Source organism: Balaenoptera ricei, chromosome 20, assembly GCF_028023285.1.
Source record: "Balaenoptera ricei isolate mBalRic1 chromosome 20, mBalRic1.hap2, whole genome shotgun sequence".
In the NCBI taxonomy this organism is placed as follows: domain Eukaryota; kingdom Metazoa; phylum Chordata; class Mammalia; order Artiodactyla; family Balaenopteridae; genus Balaenoptera; species Balaenoptera ricei.
This window is the reverse complement of record NC_082658.1, coordinates 23,911,213-23,934,483: the sequence shown is the minus strand read 5'-3', so window position 1 is coordinate 23,934,483 and position 23,271 is coordinate 23,911,213. Positions and strand designations below refer to the sequence as shown.

The 23,271-nt window shown below is 37.2% G+C and overlaps 1 protein-coding gene across 7 annotated transcripts in view; it reads right to left on the bottom strand.

Moving 5' to 3' along the window:
- Nucleotides 1-23,271, bottom strand: part of SPAG9 (sperm associated antigen 9) — a 152,005-nt gene that overhangs the window by 8,099 nt on the left and 120,635 nt on the right. For 4 of the 7 annotated variants that reach the window (XM_059908973.1, XM_059908975.1, XM_059908977.1 and 1 more), the window contains 17 exons: nucleotides 21,582-21,712; nucleotides 18,779-18,835; nucleotides 17,594-17,767; nucleotides 16,918-17,047; nucleotides 16,104-16,193; nucleotides 15,686-15,853; nucleotides 15,054-15,225; nucleotides 13,130-13,348; nucleotides 12,652-12,847; nucleotides 11,200-11,325; nucleotides 9,903-9,983; nucleotides 9,134-9,201; nucleotides 7,056-7,204; nucleotides 5,881-6,052; nucleotides 3,846-3,959; nucleotides 2,512-2,550; nucleotides 1,414-1,590 (listed from right to left, as the gene is read on the bottom strand). In XM_059908973.1, the coding sequence (XP_059764956.1) occupies nucleotides 1,414-1,590; nucleotides 2,512-2,550; nucleotides 3,846-3,959; nucleotides 5,881-6,052; nucleotides 7,056-7,204; nucleotides 9,134-9,201; nucleotides 9,903-9,983; nucleotides 11,200-11,325; nucleotides 12,652-12,847; nucleotides 13,130-13,348; nucleotides 15,054-15,225; nucleotides 15,686-15,853; nucleotides 16,104-16,193; nucleotides 16,918-17,047; nucleotides 17,594-17,767; nucleotides 18,779-18,835; nucleotides 21,582-21,712 (2,263 nt within the window). The remainder of the gene's footprint in view (nucleotides 1-1,413; nucleotides 1,591-2,511; nucleotides 2,551-3,845; nucleotides 3,960-5,880; nucleotides 6,053-7,055; nucleotides 7,205-9,133; nucleotides 9,202-9,902; nucleotides 9,984-11,199; nucleotides 11,326-12,651; nucleotides 12,848-13,129; nucleotides 13,349-15,053; nucleotides 15,226-15,685; nucleotides 15,854-16,103; nucleotides 16,194-16,917; nucleotides 17,048-17,593; nucleotides 17,768-18,778; nucleotides 18,836-21,581; nucleotides 21,713-23,271) is intronic. The other 3 variants (XM_059908974.1, XM_059908976.1, XM_059908979.1) reach the window with 1 other exon arrangement.

Here is a 23,271-nt window from a genome sequence, read left to right as displayed (position 1 = left end):
AGTCTAGATACTGCTGTGAAGGTATTTTTTAGAAATAATGAACATTTAAATCAGTGGACTTTGAGTAAAGCAGATTACTCTCCATAATATGTGGGTGGGCCAATCAGCTGAAGGCCTTAAGAGAAAAAGATAGGTCCCTCAAGGAAAAGGGAATTCTGCCTCCAGGCTGCCTTTACACTTCAGCTGCAAACATCAGCTCTTTCCTAGGCCTCCAGCCTGCCAGCCTTCCCTGCAGATTTCAGACTTGCCAGCCCCCATAATCACATGAACCAATTCCTTAAATTAAATCAATCTCTCTCTCCCTCCCTCCCCCTCTTTGCGCTCGCTCGCTCTCTCTCATGCACACACACACACACACACACGCACGCACGCGCACATACCCTATTGGTTCTGTTCCTCTGCAGAACCCTAATACACTGAGATACCACCATGTCCAACATCACACAGTTGGTGTGGCAAAGCCAGATTTGAACTCTGTCTAACTCCTAAACTTGCCTCTTACAGGGGGAAAAAAATCCAAAACATAGGTCCTGCTTACAGATGATCAGTAACATCACTTTAATATTCTCAAGGGACAGAACATTTTTCATTGGACGTCATCACTGCCACCTTTCATCTGGATGGTGCTTTATAGTTCCCAAAGCCCTTTCATTAATCTTTACAACAAATGAGGTTGGCAGAGCAGATATTAATCACATCCACTTAGGAAACAAAGAAATGAGTATCAGAGGTTAAGCAATTTGCTCAAGACAACAAGGCAAGTGGTAAAGGCCCAGACCCCCAGACTCCTGCTGTTCTTTGCCACAGCGCTAAAGGTATCAGAGCACATTTTCCATCTCTTCCTGAATATAGCCTTGATGATAGGGACTTCTTTCTAGAAATCTCCTTTATGAGGCCAAAACCATTTTCAGTATTCTGCAGTGACAAAATAATACCATTGCTTTTCAAAAGTAAAGAAGTCTCCTAAATAAAAATCAGGTTTGCTTTTGGGGTACAGGAGAGATTCCAAAACAGCTTCTATCAAGTATCTCTATAGCACTTTATTCATACCTCCGTTATAGAACATTTCATGCGTTATATTAGAATTATCTGTAATTTCAGTACTTAGTATTAGACTAGGTAGAGGAACCAAGGGACAGACAATTACAGTTGGCCCTTGAATAATGCAGGGGTTGGGGCACTGACCCTCTGTGCAGTCAAAAATCTGAGTGAAATTAATAGTCAGCCCTCCATGTTCATGGTTCCTCTGTGTCCACAATCTGCATCCAAAGATTCAACCAACCATGGATCATGTAGTACTGTAGTGTTCACTACTGAAAAAAATCTGTGTATAAGTGGATCAGTGCAGTTCAAATGCACATTGTTCAACAGTCAACCGGACATACAACTTCTCAATAGAATAATCTAACTCACCTGGGACTGCCACAAAGAATTTCACAGCATCCCTGTGCCCATGGAAGCAAAGCTGTGCATGTGCCATTGAACAATAGGGTATAAATGTCCCTGGTGTCACTTTATCACTGTTTTCATCACCATATACACGGATGACACTTCCAGGACGATTTCCTGATGCTCCTGAGGTTTTATTTGCTGCAATAGAAAACCAAACACCAAATATTTTCCCCTAGAAAACAGTAATGATGCAATAGATTACTGGTTAATCCTTATGGTATTATCTAAAAGCTACAGCCAGTTGAGATAAAACAAGGGCAGCAATGCCAACTCAAGACAAAGCTGGAAAAAAAAAGATATATAGCATGCTAGTTATTTTTAAGTTTCTCAGTAAATGGAGTAGGGGATTTTGCCAGTCTAGCAATAGCTAAGTTTACTTTTTAAACACATCTATTAATTAAAAAAAAAATCATTTTAGTTAACCAAAGAAAAGATTTCTTAGGTATGTCTGTTTTGTTTTTTAATCCTCATTTTAGAAAACTAACCGGTTATATAGCTTAAAGTAAATAGGTATATTTTTTAGCAGAATTTTTATAGTTTATCTTTTGATTTTTTTCTCCCTTGTGGTAAGAATATCTCCCTTGAGGGGTGGTAAAAAGTTGTGTTTAAAAGGATCCATCCAGTACAATAGAGTAGCTTTTATTTACACCAGACTGATGGTTTGCTGAATTATTTTAGAATGACCAGACTCACAAAACATCCCCATTCCATGGACCAGTAAGTAAATGAAAGAAACATGATTGGTAACAGAAGTAAACAATGTAGATTAATGACAGTTTTCAGAGATGTTTCGTGTTTTTATTGGAGGGAAAACAAAGTCTGAAAGAAAGGTCAGCTGCAACAAAAGATGATAAATAGACTAAGCTGCTGAGCAGTAGTTTGGTGGCCAGGTAACAAACATTAAAAAAAAACAAAAACAAAAAAACACCTGCTGCAATGCAGTGACTGCAAGTGGATGACATTTAGGAACATTCAAGAGGGTATCTAGAGACGTGAGAATGGCCTCACGGTGGCCATGAGAAGCCAGAAAGAAGAGTGTGGTTCAGGATCTGCACTTACCCCTCAGCCCCAGTAAACGTCCCTGGTGGAGGATTACGGCTAAAGTGAGAAAGGAGGAAAGGGGACATGGAGAGGTGCATGACAGGGAGGAGAAGGATTACTATGAGATGCCACTCTCAGCGTCTTCTATCTGGCAACTCAGGAGCTCAAAGCTCCTAACTCAATTAACAAAATCCAACTTGGTATAATACCAAGAAACACACAAAGTTCTTACCAAAGCCTCTAAAAGAATATCTCTGCTCGAAAAGGACAGTTTTATTTACTGTGATTTTGCTTTTCTTAATTAAAAGCAATTTAAGTGAATGAGAACTTACTGGGGAACATTTTCTAAATGCTAATATTTCTCCCTTTTCTTTAAGAAATCCTGTGCAAGTAACTATGCTAAAATGGAACTCTCGTCTATAAAGAACTGAAATGAACTCTGGGGATCCTGGAATCTCTTAAGATATAAGAAGTGATCTAAACATGTAGATTTATAAGTGGTTAGGGCTCCTTGCTTCCACTGCCAGGGGCACGGGTTCTCTGCCTGGCTGGGGAACTAAGATCCCACAAGCCTCGCGGTGTGGCCAAAAAAAAAGAATTTAGGTTCTTTAAAGGCTCCAGATATACCACCATCCAGTCCTCCTCCTTTCCCCTGAAAATTCTGAGGTGTTTATTTATTGACTTATTTTATGGACTTATGGCACTTTTTTTCCAAATCATTCCCTGCCCATGAATTTTGCAACACAAGAACACTTATTTAATGAATGATCAATGTAATGGAACATAATATGAAAAACATACAATGCACATTTTGTTCACAAAAATAATAATGAAGCAAATATAAAAAACATACAATGTACATATTGTTCACATTCTTTTCAAATAGAGGTAGATGGCTTGTCTCCAATGTCAGGAAGGATTTGCTGACCTCCTAAGAAACTTCTCCCACAACTCTTAAGCCAAATGGAATATCCTAAACTAACTGCCACAGAGATATGGAAAACTAGGATATTAGATAGTTAGATAATGTTTCTGGATACTAGTACAATAAAGCTGAAAGAAAAAATGGACATCAACCATTATTTGAGATGAAATAGGACCATGATTCCTGAAATGAGAAAGAGTTTCTCACAATGAAAAACTTTTAACTGTAAATATTGGTCCTGATATACTTGCTAGAGTCTATACATTTCATAGAAAGAGTGAAGGAACAATAGTTAGATCTCTGCCATCAGTTTGACTTTCTGAATTACCACAGATTTGCCAATAACTAAACAATTCCTTCTACCTGAATTCCAGACAAGGCTGTTCCCCACAACTCTCCTGTGACAGTTACCTAAAAACGTACTTACTTTCTGTCAATGGGATGGAGATAATGACACCGTTTCCCGTCCCTACCCACAAACGATTGCAAGACACCATAAGAGCTGTGATCCTCACAAAAGAGAAGCCCAGTTTTCCAGTACCTGTATGATGGGAGAGAAAACATTTTATTGAGAAACTAGAGCAGATGATGTTTTAGGTTCCAAGTCCCTAAGAGTAGCTGGACTAATACAGCAGAGAGGAAATGTGACCAGAGCGAGTTGGATGTTTCCTGAAGAAGGTGCACATCAATCAAGGCGACCTCTCATTTGGCTTTATCATCTATCTGACAATTCATGGTTAATGGAAAAAGAAAACTCTAAAAGTGGCTGGCATTACATTATCATTCAGAAGGAAGATGCTGTGGGATCAGGAAATACGATACAGGATTTACTTAAGGAGCTTCAAAACCAAATCAAACAAACCAAAACACAAAACAAAACAAAAAAACCTCAACAAAAACAGTTTACTAGATTGGGGAAATTAAATGCCCTTCCATTTTATAAACTGAGAGAGTTCTTGCTTGCCTTAAATTTCTTTGCACAGGTAAGAAACAATCTTTGCTAACAAAACCTATACTCTTTCCTTGTTTATATATTTGAGTCTAAAGCAGTTTAGAAATTTTAGGATACCATATGCATGTAATTTAGGGAGAAAAAACGCACTTTTTTATTTCAAGGGAATTTTTAAACTGATCTTATTTTCAGGGATTTGAGAGGCAAAATTATTAAACAGATAATACATTTAAGACAAACAGCATCTAGTTACTCATAAGTTCTACTTGCTAGAAATGAGAGTGTGATCATAGAATCACAGTGTTAGAGGGAACCTTAAATAGTCTAAGCTAGATATCTTTAACTTATGGGCAAAGTATATTCCTGAAATTAGTTTATGTCTATGTGTATATATGGCTGATTCAAGGGAGAGGGCACATCAGGTTTACTGAGGGCAACGACTCTAAAAAAGTTAAAAACCACTGATGCAGTTCAACCTCTCTTCATAAAGAAATCATTTGTGACATCCTTAATAGTCATACAGCACTGGATTGGGATGCTAAGGATACTGCAAGGAACAAGCCAAAGACAGTCCCTGCCCTTCATGAAGATTAAGTTCTGTGGGGGAGAGAGACAGTATGTACGATACTGGTACAACCACAGTAATGATAAGCCCATGAAGAAGAAGTGTAAGAGGTCCTAAATAAAACTGGGAGATCAGGAAAGGTCTCTTCTGGATGTGACACATAAGCTATGCCCTGAAAGCCAAGTAAAAGGGACTAAGAAAAACTTCTCAGACAGAGGATACAGCACATGTGAGGGCCTTGAAATGGGAAAGAACTTGTTGAGTTTAGGTCAGTGTGGGCAGAACAGAGTGAGCAAGGAGAGTGGTCCAGACCATTTAAGTTCTTCTGATAATGTCACAAAATGTCATCTCACCTAAAGACAAGAATATTCTGAGAGTGGCTGGCATTACATAAGTGGAGGTATGTCACAGTGATATCTGCACACTGGTTACTATCCAGAAAACTGACTGGAGTGGAGATAGGAAGACCAGCTAAGAGGCTCATAGTCGTCTGGGGAGGAAAGAATGGTGACCTGGCCTGTGGGAATAGTGGTAGATGTAAAGATGTAACTAATTTAAGGGAATTCCCTGGTGGTCCAGTGGTTAGGACTCGGCAGTTTCATTGCCAGGGCCTGGGTTCAATGTCTGGTTGGGGAACTAAGATCCCGAAAGCTGCATGGCGTGGCCAAAACAAAACAAAAGACGTAACTGATTTAAGATATTCTGGGGGAAGACTTGACAGTTCCTGCTGATGGATTAGATGTGGGGAACAAGAGAGGAGTCAAAAATGATCCCAAGTTTCTGTCAAGAACCACAGGGTAGATGAAGCATTTGCCTGACACTTTCAGTGATAAGAGCTCACTATTCCTGAGGCAACTTACTCATTGGTTCAACCCAGCATTTGAGACCATTTAAAAATAAACCATTTTCTTCGACTGACAAAGATAAAATGCTTTAGAAGCTTACCTAGCATTTTGCTTACATAAGGCTCAATGTCCACATCCTGCAGATGTTGATAAGTGTGTGCATGATAGAGACGGAGTGTGGAATCCAAACGAATGGAGACCCACACGCCATCACCCACCCAGGCAAGCTGCCGCACTTGGCTCTCCTTCCTGGGGTGTGCATCAAATGATTTCTAGAAAAGATTGTTCAATCACAATGTTAATTATTATGTAGGAGTTCGTGTTTAAAAACTGTGCGAATTTGCACAATAATTTGGCAGACTATATATTAAAAGAGGAGCCTAAATATTGTTTACTCTTATATACACAATTGCTATTATCCTAGACTGCAAAACAAAATGAAGAAGAACTAAAGGATGCTGGATTTCAGCACGGGGTAGGATATCAACTTATGAAAGTAATGCTGACACATCCATTCTATGTAACAGCATTCAACAAAAAGACTGAATTTAACCTCGGGATTTTGTATTGTTACAGAGCAATACACAAAATAAGATCCTGTTTATAATTAAACAAAAAGGAACCTACAATGCTGCGTGTGTGTATAGATATCCGCATGTAAGGAATACATCTAAAAAATAAACGCCAAATGGAACTTCTAGGGTTGGGAACAGGATTTGGGACAGAACTGGGAAAGAATTTTCATCTTAAAAATTTCCTACTGTTTTTCTTTTCTTAAACAATTAGAATAAATTTATATATTGTGGCAAAACTTTAAGAAAACAATGTTAATGCTAAGAGGTTTTTGTTTTTACAACAAATTCCCACTGCAATATTATTCCTCAGTCTGTGACACATATATGGATTTGCCTGGATACACACTGAGTAGTGGGGGAGACTTGAGAGCCCTGCTCCCAGACCACCTCTACATAACTAAACATTTCAAGAACCATGTATTCAAATAATACATGTATGCATCTACGGATACTCAGACACACATTTAGTCATTCATGTGTGAATCCTCCTTCCTTTTTAAAAAACCACTTCCCCTACTCATAGTCAAAAGCAGAAGGAGAAGTAAAGTAACACAGAAAGCTGAAAACTCATCCAAAATATCACCGGAGCACCCCAAAACACGCAGATTCAGACAACAATTTCTAAAGAAGAAAATAATTAAGTCTTAGGGTCTTCAGGTAATACAAATTCAATAAGTACAGAAAACATGGGTTAACTTGCCTCTATTTTCATGGCCTTTGGCTGAACCACATAAATTTTGTTCCTATAGCCACACCAAACTTTGTCATGTACCACAGTCATGCATCGGATGGAATGGTGAGGTCGTCCAAGATCTAACAAGTGATAGTTTGACAAATCCCACTGCCCGTCTTTAAAATAAGAAACAGATGATTAGTTTATGCACACTGCCTTTTACTCAATTTTAATTCAAGAAACATTCTATTTGGGTGTGTAATTAAATTTATTGATGAAGCATCCCCCGGATACCATGTATTCAGTGTATATTTACAGAGATTGAGTTCTTTTGTTCTATAAACTGCAAAGTTGGAAGAGACCTCAAAGGTCATGTGGTTCAACCTGTCACCCAGTACCTGGATCCTCATGCTCTCAACAGCAGTGATGTGATAAATCAGTTATAAGTTACCTGTTTTATAATAATATTTTAAGAATTAGAATGGATTTAAGGTTATTTTGGGGATAATACTGCTCTCGCTCACTTGCATTTTGATGTATCTTCTTGGGTAGAAGTCAAGGGCAATGCATTGCTAACACTTTAGGAATTATGTATACTATAATTTTAGTGATGAAAGAAATACATACAAATGAGAACCAACCACTGTAAGCTTGCTTTGCTTGAACAATTTCAGTGAAAGAAAACATACTACCTCACAAAGCAGCTGTTCCATTTTAAGAAAGCTATAATTGTCTTAAAAATATTCCCCATACCTAGCTAAAGTCTGCCTGCCTTCTTGTATGTAACCACTCATTAATCTATAGCTTTGCCTAATGGAAACACAGAATAAATCCAGTCCCACTTCATTGCTACTGCCCTGTCTTCTCCTTTCAAAACCAAGCACACCACAGTTTATGGAACCTTCATCCTAACTCCGCTTTGTCCAGATCCATTTAATGTTGATCTACTAGAGTAGAGCAGGATTATCACCAGCCCTCCTCTGGACTCTAATTTCTATGAGGCTTAGGATGTTAACTCGTATTGAGTTTGATATCACTCTTCAGACATATCTCCTCCATCTACTCTTCTGAACCCAAATGTAGGACTTTACATGTATCCTTAGTAAATGTGTTTTGTTTATCTTGTTCAATATAATTTTGGATTCAGTTTACCAAAATATTTATTATTCCATTTTTTCTAGGTTCTTCTACTCACTAGTTGAGTGACCAGGAACAAGTGACTAAAATACTCTGTGCCTCAGTTTCCTCATCTATAAAGTGAGGATGACAATAGAATTTTCTTCATAAGTTGCTGTGAGGATTAAACTCAGATAAAGTCTATAAAGGGCCTGAACAAGGTAAAACAGAGGCCTCTCTTTTTGTTATGGAGTCATTCACCAGCAATCTCTAGCACCTGCGTATCATCTACCTCACATTTCTTGAGGCCCCAAAGGACATGAGACTTTGGGAAAAGCCTTGTGAAAATCTGAATTTAGTGGATCTACGTTTTTATAATATTTCCCTGATCTACCATTCTAGTAGGTAGGAAATGAAATATCACTTTTGTTTGGAACATGTACCAAGGAGTTACATGCTCAATTCCCTTAATTTAATTCACTCAAGGCAGTTTTCTGACACCACCACCCTTCTGTGTGCAGATGGTAGAAACACTGGTTTAAAGGGGAAGAATATAAAGAACGTAACATGAAAATGATTAAACCTTACCCAACTAAAAATTCTTTTTAAAAACATTCCGAATATAAGTGGTTGCAAATTATTTTAAAAATATTGGGCAAAAGAAAACATATCCTCTCACTAAATTTCTCCTAACTGAATACGTGTTTGAGTGAAAAATAAATACCTCCATTGCACATTATATAAGAGGACCATGAGGACTATTTGCTCATTATGGTAAACAGGTTTTCACTGAGGTATACTATTAACGTATGTCTGCAGGCAAGAACTCACATATTCACTGATGTCATACACGGTTAGTATTCAGTTTAAACCTTTATTCTTTCTCCTATTAAGTATCATTTCTTTAAAACATAAGAAGCCAATCTGCTTGAAAATGCTCTTGCAAAGCAACAAATTAGCACATATGTTATATATTCATAACAACTCACCAACTCCTCTGTGAAAGATTGCAAGGGTACCATCAGCCAGGGCCACTAACACAATTCCTTTCACATGTCTGCAAACAGGAATGGGGATTTTAGAACTCTCCATTTGGGAATACGGAAGACACTGCATGCTACTGAGCTAGTTCAGAGTTTCTCAGAAGGCCAATCTGTGATGTATTAGGAGCTTACACGAGAACCTAAATGAACATCATTCTTTTCTTCACTGAGAAAGTCTTGCTATGAAAATGTCAGCTCAACTAAATAAAAAGCATGTGTGGTGACTGAGTTGTTTCACTTTCTAGCCCAAGTTCCTCCTCTCATCACAGACTACCAACAAAAGGTCCACAGACCAGAGACACACACCCCAAGTAGAACTAACAGAGTCAGCTCTGTGGACCTAACAGACAAACTGACTTTTGATAGTCAACATACAGAAGAGGACTAGTAAATCAATGCCCCAATCAACATATTCACAAAGTATAAAGAATACTCTAAAACAAATATAAATTAATGGGGTTTAATTGGTTTTCTCCCCCAAAGTACTAAAGAACTCTCAGTATGGTGAGGAATCAACCTGGCAAGTTTTCTCTTATACTTAAAGTTCTCCGGTTTACTTCCTAGTTAGAGTTTCAATCTCACTCATAAAGAGGGTTACAAAAAAATATGGATACTGATTTAGTCATGAAGCACATGTTAACTTTAATAGTCTTAGAATCTAGTTTATACCAAAATACATATTTTTGAATGGAAGAATTTCTAAAATAAAACTTACACAATACTGAGAATCGAATCTTTAAGTTTAATAGAATGGAGACATTTCCTCCACTGGGCTACAGATGAATGGACATACAAACTGCAAGAACAAAATCAAGACTGGTAAGGCATAGGGAACATCAAGTAGTTGTTTATATCTAAAAATGAACACAAAGTTCTTTCAGAAGGAAAGAAGAGTAACATAAAAATTTTAGGAAAAAACAACAATGAGAGTAAGGGTAGGCCTAAAGCAGAGAAATAAGCTGCTTAAGCAAACAGAAACATACAAAGAATGAAAAGCCAGAACTAACGCATGGTTAGTTAGTTTCAGGTTACCCCATACTTCAGAATCCTTGGCTATAAACCTTTTAAAAAAAATAATCTTACTTTTCTACTATACTGAGCTTTCTGATGACAGAGTGGTTTATATCAGGGAGTGGAAAACTAAGGCTCATAAGCCAAATCTAGCCATCTACCTGTCTTAGTACAGTATGCAAACTAAAAATGGTCTTTACATTTTTTAATGGTTGGAAGAAAATCAAAAGGAGAGTATTTCATGACATATGAGACATATGAAATTCAGTGTTCATAAGTTTTATTATAATTGGAACATAGCCACACCAGTTCACTTCAATGCAGTGGCTGCTTTTGCACCGCAACAGCATAGTTGAGAAGTTGCTACAAAGATCATATGGCCACAAAACCTAACATATTTCTTATGTGACCCTTCATAGAAAAAGTGTGCCAAACCTTCATTTTGTAGTATGAGACCTTTATGGAAAAGATGTACTAGTGATCCTGTTTAACCTTAGGAAAAGCACAAGTTTGTAAGACTCCCCACACTACTACAAAGTCCTATAATGTTTGTTATCATCTCCTAAGCTTTCAGACTCTGATTTGTCCTGGTTTTCCTAGAAGTTATGTTTACAGTTGGGCCCTCCTGAAGCCAAAGAGATTGTTTAATCCTTGATATTCCCTGAACACACTCTAGCTTATATAAACCTTTTGTTGTTCAGGATCTCCTATTTCTAGATCACCCAGATTTTAAAGTTTTATTTACCTCTTTTTCCAAGAATATTATATAAAAGGAACATCCTGTGACAAACATATGGTTTACCACTCAGAACCAATGCAAGTCAAAGTCCAGTTTATGAGGTAGTTGCAACATAACCTCAAAATTGTATGTATATAAAATTCTTTGCTTTAATAAGCACTTTTTGTTTGTATTTGTATGTACCACATTTTAGTTATCTTCTGATTTCAAAAGCAAAAATGAAAGACTAAAGATTTCTAATATTAAAAGAGTTGGTACCTACCAGCCATTCTGAGCTCCAAGCCACATAGTTGGTAAAAGGCTACTCATTTTCTGGGCTTCCTCTCTCACCAGGTCTTGTTCATTTTGTAATACTGATATTTGATCTTTATATGCATCTGAGTCATTACTGGAAAAGGTGAGACAAAGAAAAAAAATCTGAATATGTTTAGCTACAGTTTTCAGGGATTGATCATTTCTACGTTTTAGTTTACAGTTTAAAAAAAAATTAAAAAATCGAACACTAAATTCCAGTAAAGCCAAAGTTAAATGCTTATATTAAACATTTCAAAAAGAGAGAGAGAGAAAGAAAGAAAGAAAAGAAAAGAAAGAGAGGAAGAGAGAGGGAGGGAGGGAGGGAGAAAGTGGGGAAGGAAGGAAGACAGGCAAGGCAATGGGGTGCAGGGGGGAGGGAGAGATAAGAACGAAATGAAAGAAATATAAATACATATATTTCAGCAATTGTACCAGAAGTAACATTAAGATACTAGGAAGCTCAAGGTACAGAGAATGGAGTTAAGACACAGTGATGAAATATAGTAGTGAATATCCAGACTATAGTTAAGGTTCTCCCTTACAGTTATTTTGAATTTTATGAGTTTCTTCTGTGGGAAGAGAAAGAGGAGAGATAGTTTGTTTAAAAACTACACACACACACACACACACACACACGAGGGTGAATTATAAAGAATTTGCTAAAATAAATTAATAAGCTGAAACATGCTTGTATTCTACCCCAAAACCTTCATTCTTTGGACTGTCAGAGGACATTCAGTAAAAAAAAAAAAAGCATAACTGGGATATCAATTTCAAAACAGACAAACAAATCAGTAAGTCTAAAAAGATGACTTTATTCTTAAATTAACAATTAAATGTTAATGGACACTTGGTTGCTCTATTCACTGAGAGGAAGAACATTCAATTGTAAAAAGACTCCAGTTTTGATAAACTCCCAACAGCTTTCTATAAGGCCTAGAGAAGGCAAGAAAGAAAATTAAAGAATTTGCTAAATGCGCCTTCTTTTCAAAGGAAGAGTCCAAAACAAATTGTTTTCTAATAAAATGTTTGCCAGAAATCTAAATTAAAAGGTCATTAAAACCACATGGGAAATTTAAATTTAAATGGCCAATTTCACTGATAGAGTGGGTGTGAGAGTAGGAGAAGGGATTACAATGGCAGAGAGTTATTAACAGAATAGAAGACAGTGAGTACAACAATTAACAAAAAATCATACCAAAAGAGAAAATGACTGGGAAGATTTTGACTAATATACTTTATAAGCAGGATTTTTCTAAGTTGGAAGGAATAGAGAACAAATGGGGGAAAAAATATGTCTAGAGAGAATGCAATGGAAGGAAAAGATGAAGACATAGTTGGAATAAGTGCTTGAGATCATTTTGGTTCCTTTTATGTGTACACTTATCTGGTTTCCTAAATTGTTAACCCATTTGTATACCTTGACTGATATACTGGTGAGAGGTCTTCTGGGATTTGAACTCCCAAAGGATCTGTAAAAACATGCTCTGTGTACACGCCAGTTTGGGAGATGTCCACGGTATCTTCAGCTGACCCTGCATTGCCTTCTGTAGCTTCAGTTGCTTCTTCTGCTGTTGGAACATTTTCATCAACCTCACTATTTTCTGTTTCCTTTTCTACAAAATAAATAAAACATGTTAACTATCCTAAGTTGGAGCTTTTCTTCCAATAATTTCCCCACACACAAACCCCCTCTATAGAATTCCACTCTACTACTCCCTTTTCCTCCACACTATATAATAAAACTGAGTATTCTTAATTTCATTTAACATTCATCACTGGATCTTCTTTCAAGTTCTTTCATCCTTGTTACTTTAAGGTCTAAGTTAAGTCCATAATGAGGCATCTGGGACAGGCTCAGACTCTATACAGATGATATCTAAGGAGGACAGACATACCTGGTGGATTTTCTATCACTGGAGATGTTCCGTTGGTACTAGGAGAAGTGGCAGCTGCTGTCACACCTTCTGCAGAACAACCAACCACCGTGATGCCTCCCAACAGGCTGTCTGTCTCTGCTGAGCTATTGCTTGTCATGCTTCCACATAAAGACGCTTTGTCTACTTGTCCGGATTCTGAAAGCTCTTCTCCTGCGGGGTAGTCTGTTTCTCGTGCTCCTGAAAAACAAGATAAACCTTTGTTTAATAGCTCAGTAAACTCCTATAGATAGCATTTTCTCCATTAAAGCAACAACAGGTTTGAAATAAGAGTGCAGGTGAGACAAAGAGCTATTCAAATACACTGCCAAGATGGTAACTAAATTTTATTTAAACTAATTTAAACTCAATTCACAATTTGAGAAAGTAGCTTAAAAAATTAAGATAATACTTCTATTAACGCAAGCAAAAGTAAACCTGAAAATGTCAGAAATGACATTTCTGTTCTTAATATGAGCTCTTAAGCAGCCACCTAATGAAATTAAAAACAATGAAATCTAATTATATCTGACAAGGTAGCAGCAAAAAAATTTTTTTAATTATCTCTATTACTATTTGAAACATGAACTTCCACCACTATTAAAAATTAATACAGGACTTCCCTGGTGGCACAGTGGCTAAGAATCCGCCTGCCAATGCAGGGGACACGGGTTCGATCCCTGGTCCGGGAAGATCCCACATGCTGTGGAGCAGCTAAGTCTGTGCGCCACAACTATTGAGCCTGCGAGCCACAACTACTGAGCCCGAGTGCCACAAATACTGAAGCCCGTGCGCCTAGAGCCCATGCTCCGCAACAGGAGAAGCCACCACAACGAGAAGCCCGCGCACCACAACGAAGAGTAGCCCCTGCTCGCCGCCAACTAGAGAAAGCCCACATGCAGCAACGAAGACCCAACGCAGCCATAAACAAACAAACAAATAAATAAAATTAATACAGCCTAGGTGTATACAGTGCCTTAAGATATTAGTAACGCATTTAAAAACTAAGCATTTACCATAAAAAAATAAATCTCTTCAGTTCTCTTTATTTAGAAAGCTGTTTTTATTCCTATCACATTAAAAAAAATTTTTTGTAGTAAAATATACATATATACTACACAAAATTTGCCATTTTAACCATTTTAGGTGTACAATTCAGTGGCATTAATTACATTCACAATGTTGTACAGCCATCACAGCTATGCCCAAAACTTTTCTGTCACCCCACATACAAAATCTGTACCAATTAAACAATAACTCTCTGCTCCCTGAGCCCCTACCACTGGTAATCTCTAATTTAATTCTGTCTTTATGAATTTGCCTAGTCTAGATAGCTCATGTAAGTGGAATCATACAATATTTGTGTCTGAGTTGTTTCCAAGGTTAATCCATGTTATGGCATGTATCAGTATCTCATTCCTTTATATGGCTGAATAATATTCCACTGTGTAGATATAACATCAACCTCTCTTTTTTTTTTTTGGCTGCACCGCGTGGCATGTGGGATCTTAGTCCCCCGACCAAGGATGGAACCCATGCCCCCTGCAATGGAAGCATGGAGTCCTAACCACTGGATCACCAGGGAATTCCCTTTAATTTTTAAACCAATGTTTTAACATCACATAATATTTAATATAGAACTTTAGAAAGCCTTCCCTTACTAATCAATCTAAATAGCCCCTTGCCCTCTGCCACCCACTCATCTTCTCAAATTTCCATTGTTTTATTTTCTTCATAGTATCTGAAAATATCTTTGTTAGTCATTTGTTTCCAGATTATTTTTGGTCTTCACCAACTAGAAAATAAACTCCGTGAGAGAGTGGTACATAACTATCTCCAGTAACCAGTCGGTTCCTGCCAATAAGGAGCTGTGGACGGTGGGAAGAGAGGAGCATGGTACTCTTACCTGGTACACTTGCTATACACAGAACATGAGAGTTGCAAACAGTGAAACTATCTAGGATGTTGCCTGGTTGGACAGCATCAATAATGATAACTTTTGTAGCTGAATGAGTGCTGGTACAGATCCAGACTAGACTGGATAATTCTTCTTGATTTTTTAACTCCTTTTGCTGCTCCTGCATAGGCAAAGTAAGGAAAATGAATGTTTAAAATGAGACGTATGTGTAAATATCCATATGGCTGTGCTACTACAGTAAAGGACAATACTATTTCAAGTTTATTTCCAGATTATTTGGAAGGCTGAAAGTATAACCACCTTTCAACAATAATTAGCAGACTAAAAACTAGCAGTTAAAGCAGATCAGTGTTAAAATTGTTCTATATCTTGACTGTGATGATTGTTACATAGGTGCATACATTTGTCAAAACTCTTTGAACTGTACCCATTTAGAGTGTACATTTTATTGTATGTAAAATATACTCCGGTAAAACTGATTTAAAAGGGGGGGGGGAATGAGGAGTAAGCAAGGGCGTAGTAACCCCAATTAGAAGTTGGACCCAGAAGTAAGTTTGAGACCAAAGAGCTAAACGATTAGTCTCAGAAACTGGGTCAAATGCTAGTGCAAAAGCACTTACCTTAAGTTCCTGATCTAACTTGTCTAAACTGCTCTGAGATGCACTTCGCTGTTCACTGCCTTCTGCATCCAAACCAGCAACATCCTTGTAAAAGACACTCGCTCCAACCACAGAGCCACCGTCTCTGGTCTTCCCACCTGACAAACTGACTCCAACAGCACACCACAGCTTTTTTGGGTTAAAAAAAGATGGTATTAAGTCACTTTCTCTCTAAAAATGTTTACAACTTTTCACATTTCTTTAAAAGATCTAATGATTACAAACAGAGGGCTCTAATAATATTCAAAGTATTCCAGTCTAAAACTACAAAATGAACAATAACTTTGCCCACAAAAGTAGAATTTAAACTTTTTTGGTTTTAGGAAAAAATCCACCAAGATTTTAAGTAATATTAGCATTAACTTCAAAATTAATTTACCTTCATTGATGTATCTTTTTCATCTAGAGGTCTGAGATAGACAGGTACAGGTAAATTTTTCATCTTATTTTCCCCTTGTCCATTGGTTACCTAATAATTGGGGAGGGGAGAGAAAGACACACTGAGTAAGCCTCATCAAAAGTGAACTTACAGAACCACTGAGACATGGACAAGCACTGCTGTAACATATTTACTCTACAAAGTCAAGTTCAAGTTAACTTTGTCATTCTTATTTGAAAAATAAGCAGAAAATCAAGTGGCAATTAGAGAAAATAAGATGCTGCTTTGGGAGCTCAGAAAAGATACACTAATTCACAGACCTGTTAGTGCACACATGTGGTGTGACTGTAACTGTGTGTGTGTGTGTGTGTGTGTGTGTGTGTGTGTGTGTGTTAGGGGTAGGGAATATGGTAAAGTTCCTGAAGACCTGAATTGAGTTTTAAGTTAACAGTTTGAAAGCTCCATGATAAAGGTTTCTTAAAACTTTTAAACAACAGATACTGGTTTGTTTGTTTTTTTTTAACAAAATCTTCAAATATTAAAATAGAATAGGATACCCCAAGTCACATGTACTCAGCCACCTCCTGTTGACCCCTCTCCTTCCTCACAGAACTCAGAGGCATTTCTCTTGAGCTGAAGGGCTCTAGAAAACAGCCTAAAAACCACTACTCTCAATACTTCTCTAAACGTGTGCCAAATCCATACCACTTGAAACTGAGCAGGCTTGGGACGTGTAGTTCGAGTCTTTCATGCCCACGCCTACTCCTCCCCCCTGAATTTCCCATTAGATGCTCTTACCATGTTCAAACATTACCTGTTTGTACTTTTGAGGCAGACTCCAGCCAAAAGCCTGCACTCTACCATCTTCCTTCTGAACATGTGCCTTTACCTGACGATACTGTTCTCTCTTTTGTTCTCTGCGTGAGGCTAAACTAGCTTCAGTTCTAAAAGGAAAAGAAATTTCCGTTTTAAATTAAGTGAATATAACAACAGCTTATCTCCCTTCCCCTGCTAAAGTAGCATAAATAACAAGAAAAAATTACCTTGTGTCAGGCAGTTTACAGACACTATATAATTTAATCCTAACACCTCTAAGGTAGGTTATCATACTCATTTTATAGGTAGAGACACTGGGGCTCTGAGAGATTAACTTTACCAAGTTCATCTACCTAGTGAGCAGCAGGGTCAGGATGGAAAGCCAGTTCCTTCTGACAACAAAGGAAATCATCAAACAACTAGGACAAGGGCTTATATAGGTCTTCAACATTCCTATTAATATTTATCAATGTTGTCAAACTAGCAAAAAGGAGATCTTAAAAAATTTCTTCTCTTTATGAAAACTAGGAGCAACGTACTTAAAGGCAGTCAAGTTATAGGAATAGTTTCTTTATAGATTTATCCAAACTCTTATAGCTGATCTGATAAGGGGCAAGAATATTCTGAACTGTTAAGTTATTTAGGATATAACCGCTAGTCTGAAAAATACTTACTCTTCGCTAAGGAAATCAAAGGCTTTGGACTTATCCCCAGGGAGTTGAGATAAGGTGCTGCTTCTTTTCTTGACGGAAGGAGTAACATGAGAGGTGGGTGCATTGTACTTCAGATTAACCGGTGGTTCAGGCTTCTTAGTAGTGTTACTTGAGGAGCTGAAAAGTCTGCTGAAACTAAAAGGAAAATAAGAGAGGATGTGTGTGTGCAGTGTGTGTATGAATTACATGCATGGTTAAGAACCATCCATAATTTTCCACAAATTCCAGAGAGCTTTTACAAGAAAATGAGTTAGAAACCAGCAAAAAGACTTTTTGTAGTTACACACTGCAACCTTAGCAATAACTCACAGCCAAACTCAGACATTCAGGAAAGAGAAACTATTGCCTAGAATGGCAGATCCCTGTTCTTTAATTAGCAACTCTCATAATGAAAGGAAGGAGCTCTTGAGTACAGGGAACTTCTCATAATGAAGAAATAAAATAAGACGGTTCCTTTAGCCAGCCAGTGGTTGTTAAACAGCAAGGTTATGACTGCACGGTTTGAACAGAAGCTTAGTAAGCCACTTCTAAAAATAGTCATAATAAAGTACTAGAACACATACTACCATTTTAACACGTACCTTATACATTTTCTTAGTAACCTCAATTTAAATAACTATTTTCACATCCACTCAAAAAAGAGAAAAAAACCTATTTCTATTAAATAGCAGAAAAAAATTCATCAAAAAAGGGTAAGTTTTAAGCACAGTAAATGCACAGTACTTCCAGCACAAACACAGTTCAAGTCCAAAACGCACACATACACACACAACTCAAACCCCACAAACACTAAATTTCTAATCTTCACTTTTTAAAGTTCCTTACAATCACACAACCAGTGAATCAGTAACTTTAATGGGCATCCAGAAAATTATTAACTCTAAAAATAATTCCCCATTATTGTATTTAATTTAGTAGAGGATTCCACCAAATGCATAACCAACATGATGCATCTTACGATAGTCCTCAAGAACAGCCTTACCGAGCTGGCATACTACATACCAAAGAGAAAAAGTTCAGTTTAGCTATATACCCTAAATTTAAGAAAGAAAGCAAAAAGAAAGAAATCATTTGTGAAAATAAATTTTGATTCTAATCTCATCTCAAAGTGCTATCTAACGTCTTTGTGTGTTTTTAGATACTTACAACTGCCAAATGCTTGACCTTTTTTTTTCCTGCATGGCTGGATTTTCTCTTGATGCACTACAGGGAAAGGGAAAGGGAAAGAGAAGGGGGGGGCGGTGAGAGAGAGAGAGAGATGATTAGTGAGGTAGCCTAGCTTTCTACCTGAAGAACAAGGGACCCAAGAAGTTCATGAAATACATGGAGGAGAGTCAACAATTTCAGTAAATAGTTACTTTGACCTATTGTGTCAGTCAGTCTGTTAAGGCCAATACAACTAATATAAATAAAATTCCATCCCTCCCTCAAAGAGCTCAGACTACTGATAAGAGACAAAATTATTATCTGGGCTGGACAGATAGCCAACAAGCCTGAATGTTAATATTTCAATTTTTTATTGAAGAGATATCCTCCAACTTTCCTTTTTATTAAAATATTGCATCGCAATTCCCTGTCTCTGCATAAAGGTACCATTTGTTTTATACTTCCAGCTCTCAAAAATTAGCCTGTAACTTTATTGTTCTGATGGGTCATTTTTCACAGGACTAAAACTTTTCCATTACTGAAAAGCTGACCAGGGAAGAAAATAAACTGCATTGGGACTTCCCTGGTGGTCCAGTGGTTAAGAATCTGCCTTCCAATGCAAGGGACGAGGGTTCAATCCCTGGTCGGGGAAAAAGATCCCACATGCCGTGAGGCAACTAAGCCCACACACCACAACTACTGAGCCCGTGCGCTCTGGAGCCCACACGCCACAACTAGAGAGAAGCCCGGGCACCGCAACTAAAGATCCTGACACAGCCAAATAAATAAATAAATATTTTAAAAAAAAGAAAGAAAAGAAAAGAAACTGCATTGATTCGATAATTCGACAAAATTTCAAAGAGAAAAAAAAGGCACTGCAAATTGATTTAGTAAGGTTGTAAGGATTCTGCTATCACTGTCAGAGTCCCCTTTTCATTTCTTTTTTTAAGGACTGAATTTAAAACATTTTTTAATTCAATGAAGAAAGTTAAGTTACCATTTTTATTCACTTGTTGACTACCATTTCACTGCTAGAATTAAAAATAGTAATGAAGGGCTTCCCTGGTGGTGCAGTGGTTGAGAATCTGCCTGCCAATGCAGGGGACACGGGTTCGAGCCCTGGTCTGGGAAGATCCCACATGCCGCGGAGCAACTAGGCCCGTGAGCCACAATTGCTGAGCCTGTGCTCCGCAACCAGAGAGGCCGCGATAGTGAGAGGCCTGCGCACCGCGATGAAGAGTGGCCCCCACTTGCCCCAACTAGGGAAAGCCTTCGCACAGAAACGAAGACCCAACACAGCCATAAATAAATAAATAAATAAATAAATAAATAAATTCATTACCAAAAAAAAAAAAAAAAAAAATAGTAATGAAAAGTGGAACCCGACTATATGCCTCCGTTTTTTAACTATTCACTCATTATTTATTCCATATCCCTTAAAAGCTGGCGTTAAGAACATATTTGTTAGTATATTAGTTTCTCTGTCCAATAAATAAAGATTAAGATAGTAATCTTCTTCCTTCTTAGCAGCTACAAGCAATTACAACTTTTGCAAATTATAAATGTGCTATACAAAATGTTTTGTAATTATTACTATTAAGTAAAGGACATAATCATAAGGAAGTAAAAGTTGGTGGTTAGAAAATATTTTCATAAACTTTAAAACAAGGTGTCAGTGTGTACTGCTATTGGTAAATCTGATGTGACAATCCAAACTGAAAAATATGGGCAAATTAGGGGGCAACTAGTTTACAAACTTTTCATGAGCTCTTTCTAAAATTAAAATAAGGAATGCTGTTACTGAAGATATGACCATTAGATGGCAGCATTAGGTGAGATTTAAGATCCAACTGACAAAGATGTCAATTGAAGGTTGCTTCTTGCGTGACTACTCAGAAAGGGAGGGAAAAAATGAGGAATATTTTACAGCAAGTCACTGAGTAAGACTGATTTTGTTTCCTATGTGGCAAATGAAAACTTTATCTCTTCCTGACATCACGGCAAAAGTAGTGTCAATTTCTACATTCTTTCAAAAAATGACGAAAGAAATTTTCACATATTGAGGTGTGGGGAAGTATTCTGGCTTATACATGATTTAACTCAAATGTTATGCGAACTAAAACAGCCTATTTGTGGCCTATCAAACGTATACTGTACATATGCTTTAATTATTAAAGAAAAGGGTGCACTGACCAGAAGTAAAGAATGTCCGTGTTAAAGATAAAGATGAAATGCCTCCCTTCCTGGGACACGAATGCTGGTACTCACTCTTTTGACGATAAGACTCCCTTCCCAGGTGTCAAGGCCACACAGACTCACTGTGTACATGCTGATCTGGTTTTTTTGAAACCTTGAAGGAATGTATCTGTGACCTGTTTGATGTTCTTTGTTCTGACAAGATATAAAACTGTGCTGAAAACCATGCCTCTCCAGAGCAGTTCCCCAGAGTTATCCAACAGGCTGTCTCCCAGGCTATAGTCCTCCACTCGGCTCAAATAAAATTCTTTTCTATTCCAATTATAGATTGTTTATTGATTATTTTCATCGACAGACCATCATTTAATTGCCTTTTAGAGGTTGTGGGAATATTCTCCAAGAGGCCTCACTGGCCCAAAAGGGACCCACTTTGATCACATTCTGTTACTAATTGCCAATGTTTCTTTAGACCTCTCCTAGTAAACAGAGCAAGGGGCTTGGATCCCCAAGGCAGGACTCTAGTTCTGAATAAAGAAATGATTAGTAAACAATTAGTAACCTAGTAAACAATGAGGAGAAAAACACCAGAGGTACTTCTCATACAAACCGAATCATCTCTGTCCATCGAACAGCTTCCTGAAGCTCCATCAATCTCTCTTTATACTGGTTTCTCTCCATTAGAACTCGGGCCATTTCTACTCTAGTAAACCGCTTCCTTTGGGCTGTGGGGATATCACTCTATAATGAAAAGAAGACTACAGATCACTCTGGGAGCCTGTATCTGTTTTAGTGTTATCGCAGACTTAAGTAAAATTTTTAAGCTCTTAACGTTCCTTAATTTCTAATCTAATGGATAACAAAGAAAAATGGCCTAATAAAAATAAAATCAATAAACAGATATACTTAATTATTTATGACTGAAAAAATTAGACAATTTAATTCCTCAATATAAATACAAATATTTGAATATATTATAAAGGAAATACAAAGAATAGTGCAGATTTTGAAGAAAAACAAAAAAGCTGTTATCTCTGTAAGATTTAATACACTCACCTGGAAATGTTGTTCTCACAACAGTATTCTAAATTCATGTTCTATAACAAATGCTAGTTATTCAGAAAATAGTTACAAGTAAGTTCCTAAAGGGGTTCATTTATCTCAAACTACCAATCTACATACACACTCAAAGCCAGCGAAAAGCATAAAAACTTGTTGGCTAGCTACCAAGGTACCCAATGCTAGGAGTCACTAAAACACCAAAAGAAATATAACAAGATGGAGACAACTGTATTAACCAGAATTATTATTAGGGAGAATAAGGAATGTGAGCATGGTAAGACCCCAAAGGGGCATGCTCGAGTCAACTTCCTTCTACTGCTGATTTCTAAAGGCTCTTCTGGAGAGGAAGGTTGGGTTAACTGTAGGGCTTTTGTTTTGCTGAGTGGAGTATGCACATTTTGAATCAAAGCTGAAAGGCATGGGACAGTAAGAAACAGGCTGAGCTTAGCTTAGCCCTCAGCAGTCTCCTCCTTTGTCCTCCTGCTGCAAAACTTAACCTCGCCTTTAAAAAAAAGTCAAACAACAAATGATCAAAGGATTTTGAGTTTGCAACACAGCAATCCCACTACTAGGTATATACCCTGAAAAACCAGGAGACTCTCACTGTAATGTTCATAACAGCATTGTTGGTGGTAGTAAAAAGCTGAAAATAACCTAAATATTCATTTACAGGAAAACAGATACAGAAATTGTAGTATATACATAATGGGATATTATAAAGCCGTGAACATGAATGAACTATACCACTATACTACAACTAGGGTAAATATAAAAAACATAATACTGAGAAAAAGAAGCAAGTCTCCAAGGCTAAATACATGTAAAACACAAAAAAAATGAAAATTAACCATACCTTGTAAGGATACATACATGTGTGGTATGATAAAATTATTTTTTTTTCAAGTTAAGAAAATGATAAATACAGCATAGTAGTTTCCTCTAGAGGGAAGAGCATAGGGTATCTTCAATGTTTGATAATGTTCTAGTTCTTAGGTTAAATGGTAGGTTCATAATGTTAATTTATTATAATGTTAATGATAAGTTATTATTCATAACTTACATGTTACATATATTTTTAAATGTATCAAATATTATATAAAAACACAAATAAGAGATTGAAGGGGCACAAATAATCATTCTGATCAGGACATCCATATATCTCAAGCTTGATACTTGACCGGCAAACACCTGTGATAGGAATGATAACCTAGCTACTGATAGAATAACTAGCATGCTAA